Source organism: Jatropha curcas, chromosome 3, assembly GCF_041381405.1.
Source record: "Jatropha curcas cultivar XTBG-Jc1 chromosome 3, XTBG_Jcur_1.0, whole genome shotgun sequence".
NCBI lineage: Eukaryota > Viridiplantae > Streptophyta > Magnoliopsida > Malpighiales > Euphorbiaceae > Jatropha > Jatropha curcas.
Genome location: NC_143153.1, coordinates 26,046,482 through 26,054,489, shown reverse-complemented (window position 1 = coordinate 26,054,489; position 8,008 = coordinate 26,046,482). Strand labels below are relative to the sequence as shown.

General features: G+C 27.3%; 1 protein-coding gene across 1 annotated transcript; it reads right to left on the bottom strand.

Moving 5' to 3' along the window:
• Nucleotides 1-380: 380 nt before the first annotated feature.
• Nucleotides 381-6,884, bottom strand: LOC105636535 (uncharacterized). The gene is made up of 3 exons (XM_012219829.4): nucleotides 6,451-6,884; nucleotides 791-2,880; nucleotides 381-630 (listed from the first exon to the last, which is right to left on the bottom strand). Exons 1-2 carry the CDS (start codon nucleotides 6,709-6,711, stop codon nucleotides 2,653-2,655), a joined length of 489 nt encoding a protein of 162 aa, XP_012075219.1. The 5' UTR covers nucleotides 6,712-6,884; the 3' UTR covers nucleotides 381-630; nucleotides 791-2,652.
• Between the last annotated feature and the right edge of the window lie 1,124 nt (nucleotides 6,885-8,008).

Sequence of the window (8,008 nt, the reverse complement as noted above, 5' to 3'; positions counted from 1 at the left end):
AAAATCCATTTCCTTTGGATTACTTTTTGAATAGAATTTAACCAGGTCTGAGATTACCACCTGATAATTTGTTTAAAGTATATTTTGATACTTAAAAGTTTACAACCAACAAGATTTACTTAGCTCCTGTTAAACAAGTTTAAAAAAAAAAAAAAAAGTTCAATCAAGTTCTTCCGGCGCTGAACAGTTAGTAATTTACAGGCCATTTAATTCATTTGTAGCCCAAATTCAATCAAACATTTAGGAGGCTTTTGGTTACCGTGGAGGATTACTTTCCTAAGATAGTAAAAATGTTGATTATCTTGTTTGGGTAACAATAAAATTTTTTAAGAAAAAAGAATAATTATATTTGGTTAACTATGAGAAAATTAACAAAAATATAATCCATAACCTTATTGCTTTTATTTTAAATATGTTTTATTACCATAAATACATATAAATATTAACAGAAACTAATTTTTTTAAAGACCATAAATATATACATCTAAGCGCAATAACACAAAATTAATTACTTATAAGAAGTGAAAACTTGGTTAAAAGAACGTTAAAGAAAGAGGGAAACTGAAACTAGTTGATTTGACCACCTCCCCCACCGCTTATAGGTGGTCTTGGAGGCACTGCCTTCTCTTCCTGCATTATATATCATCCAACTCATTAACTTCCTATAAAATCCATACAAGCCTTAATATTTAGTTTTAAGTTCAATTTGTTATCTTTAACATTAACAGAGAAATATGCGAGTGAGAAGAGAGAGAGAGAGAGAGAGAGAGAGAGAGAAAGGGTTACTTACATTTATTTTCATGGCTATTTCTGCGGCTTGAGGAGGATTATCTGAAGGTGGTGGTGGTTGTTCAAGTGTGGTTGATGAATCATATTCATAGCCCAAGCACTTAAGAAGAGACTTGATAAGCTTTTCAGAGAAGTAGCAAGGACTAATAAAGAGATTACATATTTCTTCTTTTCTTGTTCTTCTTCTCTGCTCCTCTTCCTCTGTATCTATGGCTGAAGTTTCCATGTCTAGTATCTTCCTTTCTCTGTTTACGGTGGTTTTGGATTTTCGGTTGCCCCTCTCGGTCGCTAGACACCTGCCACTTCTTTTTTTCGTGACACACAGAGGAGTAGTTGGGTACTGTCTTGGACATCTTAAATTGCAGGGACTCTCTTCTTTTATTATTTGCCTCGAGAAATAAAGAATTTGAATGTTATGCAGTTGAAGTAGTTGTCGCTCATTAACTCTCTTGAGTCTTTACGCATTGAATTAACTCGATTCAATTAGTTTTTTTTATTTAGAACATTTTCATAAAAGTTTTACGTTTTAATAAAAATTTTCAATTAACATAACATTAAAAAAATTTTTTTTTCCTTCTACAGTTATAAAAAGACATAGGAATGAATTAAATATCATGATACAAATTAGTTTTCACTTAAAATATTATATTCAATCTTTTTAAAATGAAATTGATACCTATTAATTCAAATGAAACATGTTTTCAACCAAAATTTTTTTGGGTCAACAAAATTAATTTCTTAATTAAACTTAACCCAATTAATTTTTATTATTAACTACGCCCAATAACTAACCGAATTTAATAATAATTTGTAATCAACTAATTTTATCTGAAATAAAAATTAACTGAAATTTTAAAAGTTCAAAAAGCAACTAAAAATATTTATAATTTAATATTATCTGCCTAATTAAAAAAACATAATTTTAGACGTCGATTAATTTGATTAACTTTTAATAAACATTTAACTCATCATTGAAAATATGATTTTTTTTTTAATTCGACCATTAACTAAACATTTATTCATGCATTGAATTGACTGAATCGAGCCAATGAATGCTCATCATTACCTATAATTGAACTATTAAATTTAATTCAAACCTGAATCAATGTAAGGTTATTAATACTCTATACAAATCTATTTAGTTGATATCCAAACCTGATGTAAATGGATCAGAGTCGATTAAGTTGCATTACTCACTCTTTTTAACCTCATTTTTTTTTCTCCTTTTTCTTTTTCTTGGATAAATTTGTAAATTAGCAAATAACCTCTTTGAAATTACCTATCTAATTTTTTATAAAACAATTTTTTTTTTTTTTGGGTACAAAGGAAGGGACAGAACCAATTTTTTATAAAACAATTTGAAACTTTAATTTGTATATTTTAAATATAAAATAACTTTATATTATAAATTAAAAATTCTTGTTACACTACTAGAAAATTTTATAATATTTCATTTTACATAGTGTGAAGTAAATAAATAATCTTTTTATTGTTTAAAAAAGTTTTTTTTTTAATTTTTTTTTTTTATTGTTTCAAAGCGTAAAGGTGTAATTGTTTGCTGAAAGAACTCAAATGACAAGTGTAGGTGTCATCACCAGCCAGTCACCAACTGTCTTAAAACAATGCTACAACCCATGGCCTTTGCCTCCTCCTTGTCTAGACTATCTCGACGCACTATACGAAGTTACACTATGTTAAAGACAAAAGGGTTAGATTCATATGAACAAAGCCAAAAACTAATTGAGAAGTGTGTCCAGTCAATAAAGCTTGGATTGAATTTCAAAAATAAAAAAAAAAAAAATCCAATTTGAGCTACTCTTTACAATTATTTACAATTGCAATCTTTTTCTCAAATACAGTGTTCTACCTTTCTTTTTTCCTGTCAGAGCTTGAAGAACTCTGATCAGAGGTGGAGTCTAATCCGAAACACTTGAGAAAAGCTAATTTCGCAAGCCTAAAATAGTCGCAAGGATGGAATTCTATTATGGCGTTTGTTGAAAAGCCTTCCCTTTCTCTACTCTCTTCTGTAATTATTCTTCTACTACTTGTGCCTGTTGCTATCTCTCCTTTTATACTTTGCCTTTCTCCTACCTGCAAAAAACTTGCTACCTGTTACACTTTTCTCAATCCAATCTCTCTGTTTTTCTATCAATTATGATAGTTTTAAATTTTTGGATGCAATTCACATGTTTTTGTTTATACTTCATTGTTTTATAGACTATTCTTTGCCTTTAGACTGACCTTAGGACCCATGGAGGTCCCCACATTAGTCTGTACTCTCTTGTTTCCTATCAAGATTTCCTATCACTTGATTAGTACTGCTTCTCTTAGGTGATATGGAGTAAATAACTTCATTTAAAATACTTGTAGTTTTAAAGAGTAATAAATATATTTTTTTTCATATTTACCTTTCGTATATAACCAATAATTATTACTTCAATTTAATAGTTTCAATGACTAATACTATCTCTATTTCATAATACTTGTCACGTTTAGAATTTCATATTCTTTAAGAAAACCATTAAAGTTATAATAAATTATTGAGTAAATTCACTATATTACTCTTAATTTAATATTAATTCTCTAAAAAAATCATTAGATTGAAGTAATAATTATTAGTCATATACAAAGGGCAAACATAAAAAAAAAAAACATTTATTACTTTTTGAAACCACAAATGTGACAAGTATTTTAAAACAAGCTATTTTCTTAAATATGACAAGTATTATTGAACAGAGAAAATAGTAACTAACAAAGTGTTAAATTTATGTAAAAAAAATTACATTTATTGAACATTCTAATTATATTCATTAAACACTTATTGAATGATTATAAATGTGAAAATTATTGTTTAAAAAGATATATAAAGTATCCCACTTACAAATATTTATTTTGCGACTAAAAATTATGTAAAGCTGTATCGAATATGTACAATATTACAAATTAAAATGTTCAATGAATGTAATCTACTTATAGTTAAAAGATTTGATAGGTCAAGCTATGCTCATATAATGAACTCATTTATAAATTATCAATGAATTTTTAATGTTTATAATAAATTAAAAATTAAAAATTCATTTGCTTTTATTTTTTAAAACACCCTTGATATAAATAATTTTAGAAGGTTAAAAAGATAAATAGTTCTGTCATTAAATTTTGGGTAGTTTGATTAAAATATCATTTGAAAATTCCATTGATTTTGGTAAATTTTGATTTAATTACATCTAAATCCACAAAAGATCAAATTTCTTGAATTTTAATTTTAATTTTTTTCCATTTCAAACATAAAAGTTTTGATTTATAAAAATATCTTATTGGAATTCATTTATTCCGAACGGGATTAAAAATTAAAATAGCCACACAATTTTTCTTATAAAATTTAGGATTAAATTTATGCATGGAGAAAGAAAAAGACGAGCAACAACATTTGTTTTATTATAACCGCCACGTCCCTAAAATAATACTATCTTTATTCCATAATACTTATTACATTTAAAATTTCACGTTCCTTAAAAAAAATCATTAAATTTGTTTAAATTATAATAAATTATTGATAAATTAACTATATTACCCTTAATTTAATACTAATTATAAAAAGATCATTAAATTGAAGTAATAATTATTGTTATATACAATAGGTAAACATGGAAAAAAATATTTATTACTCCTTTAAATTATAAATGTAGCAAATATTTTGGAACAAATTATTTTTTCAAATGTGATAAGTATTATGAAATGGAGGTAGTAAAATTATGAGATTTCGAGTTCAAACTCAATGTAAATCAAAATTTTTATTTAGAAAAAAAAGAAGTCGACATATAATTAAGTCTCTTAGTTTAAAGACTTGTTGAAAACATAAATGGCAGTAAGCTGAAACACGACTTGTCAATAAATATAATTTAATTAAGTCCAAATTTTGCTGCCAATTTAAAAAAAAAAAAAAACAAATTAGAGAGAACGCCAACCTAATAAATAATACTGGCAAATGCTATGAGTACCAGCCTAGTCCTCTACCATGGGAACGATAAAAATATCCTTATCAAAATGACAGCGCAGCAGCTGCTTTAATCAACAAATACCTAAAACTATGCACTTGCTTGGCTTCTACTGATGTAATTAAATTACTAAATACTACAATTGCAGGTACAGGTTGGCATCTGATTGTCATTACATAAAAAAAAATTTTAATTGCTCAGGTTGTCATTATCGATAAAAATTATTAATTATTGTTCAGAAAGAATTAATATGAAATTCTTTTTTATTCTTACTATTATTGTTTAATTATTAACAGGTTAAATGATCTTCGCGACCCAACGGCTATCTCCCGAACTCTCCTTCGATTATAATATTTTTTTCTCAATTTATATAAAGTCTAAATTTATAATTTGAGATAATTTATCCACAGATATAGAAAAGCAAAAAAAAAAAAAAAAAAAAAGACTACATAAAGTAAGAATATGAGACAATATTATGAATAATTAAAAAAATTTTTGATATGATTTATTTTATATTAAATAAAATATTTAATATTTTAATTTATTTACATGCTCATAATTTGACATTCTTTCCTAATTCTAACCCTTTTTTATAGCAATAAATTTTGCAATTTAAAAAAATTCTTTTATTCCTTTTTTTTAGTAAAGAGACACTGATATTAACTATTTATACCAAATGATTTGATGTATAAACCTACTCATCCATTAGAGGTAGCTATTTTAGCCTCACTTGTAGAGAAACAAGACAATTGCAACAGCTGGATCCTCTTTTATATGGTGCTTTTTTTCTCATAACGGCTCGATTGCATATTACACACGCATTTTTAAAATGTTTCAGATATAGTAATTTCTTTTTGAAAATAACTAAAATGCAACTAAATTTATTTTACTAATGAGATTTTAAAATTCAATTATAGAGGACTAAATTTTAATTGATCGAATATCTGACTCGGAAATTGTTTTTTTTAAAATAATTTCTGATTGAAAAATGATACTCTTCATTGCATTACTTTAGGCAAAATTTTTAATTCAATCATTTCATTTACATAAATAAAAGTTCATATATATATACAGGTCGCTGTTTCTTTCAATGAAGCTCAAAGAAATCCATTCAGGAAAATGACAGAGCAAATACCAAAACCATTCTTGCAAGCTTGGAAAACATATTCTAATTACTAAAGCATTTCAAACCCCTTTTTCTACAATGGAAGGTCTTAGCTTCTACTTACTCCATTAATACAAGAACTAGATCAACAAGTGTTCTGTTCGGAGTCCGATTTCCCGATTAAAAAAGCCATAAAGGATTAAACAATGCTTAAACACTAATTAATTACTAGCATGAAAATTACCAACCGAACCATAAAACTTGTTAAACAATGATTAATGTCACTAATCTTCATTATGTTTAAAATCAGGCCCTCAATAATGATTATGTCATTAGACCATTTCAACCAAAAAAGTGAACTCAATTTCCTTTTGAAGCAATACTAATTAGCATCAAAATCACCAACGGAAAACAGTAAGAAATAATAACAGCATCATTCATAATAAAGAAATTTAATCCAATTAATTCGAACTTTAGCAGAGAGGAAAATTTTTTAGAAAAAGTTAGAATTCGCTGAATATCCAAACAGATTATATTTGAGGGAATGAGAAAATGAAGTACCTGATGAAGCTGCAGTCGATTTGTGACGGTAGTGTTGTTATTGTGCTTGAGAATTTCTTTGTTCAAGTATGAAGTAGTAGAAGCTGTAGCTAATGAAGGAGAGGAAGGAGAAGGAGAAGAGTTGGTGTGAGAGAGATCTGAACTAAAAGCGGTGAAGGAATAAACAAGGAAAATTAGAAGAAAAAAGATAATGATTTGGATCCAAATGAGCCATGGAATTCTATAGGTTTCTATTGTAAGATTATCGCCTAAATCAAACATTGAATTAGTCTGTGAAGAACAGAATTGAAAAGAAATGAATTGCAGGTGAAGAAATGGTGGCTTTGAAAGAGAGAAAGAAGAGAGAGAATGTGCGGACGGTGAAGGTATTGGGTTTGGGTTGGACCGACCGAGGAAAAATAAAATGAGACATTGTTGACATTTTCTTTAGATTTCACACGCGTTTCTTGATGCGCGTGATTTGGACTGTTTTCTTTGCTGGGAAGAGGGTTTTGGGCTTTCTAAAACTGACTTGCGTGTCATTTTCAAAGGTGCCTTTTGCTTTAAGACAATGCTAAAACTATGCTCAACACTTGAACTCATGCTTATGGACCATGCATACAGGTCGCCTTTGTATGCACGCGAACGAGAAATAGTTTTCGCACAAGTTGTGTATGCTGCATCAACAGTGTTAAAAGGACAATAATGCTCTTGGAGAAAATGAAGTAGTTTATCTTGTTGACACGATAAATAGTTTGTAATTGATTTATTTAGTTTTATTAATTAGTATTTTACTTTTTTAAAAAATATTTATTTAAAATTTATAGATTGTACCTCCATAAATTTCTTCAGCAATCAATCATAACTCCGATTAGCTAATTTTTTCTCTCTTTTTTTATGTAGCAGGTTGAGCAGCATATTAACCGTAGCATTTTAATTAGGAAAGTTATAAAAAAGAAACTTAACATAACCATAATTAAATTTATAAGTTAAGTAGTATACTAATTGTAACTTTTTAATTAGGAAAGTTATAAGAAAGAAAAAAAACTTAGAATAACCATACTTTAACAAAGTATGTAAGTATAAAATTTAATAATGGGAAGCATAATTAACATATCGATATACTTACCTTTTTAATTAGGAAAGCATAAAGTAGCATACTAATTGTAGCTTTTTAATTAGGAAAGCCATAAAAAAGAAACTTAAATGACCATACTTTAAACTTAATAAGGCAAATAAGGTAAGCATAAAAATCATAAAACTTAATAATAGGAAGCATAATTAGCATGTCTATACACTTAGCTTTTTAATGAGGAAAGCATAAAACTTAATAAGGCAAATATGAGGCATGCAAAAATATAAAACATAATAATGAAATTATGAAGCATAAAAAGCATACAACTTAATGATGGAAAGCCTAGTTAGCATATAACTTAATATATGTTTTCTATATTTTTTTATTATGCATTGATGGTTGAAAGATGAATTGTATTGATTAGAAGCCTAACAGTGACAATGGTGTGGATGTTGACTTATAGAAGTATTTTCTTTTGTTTGTGTGTATGTCAAAAATTTTATA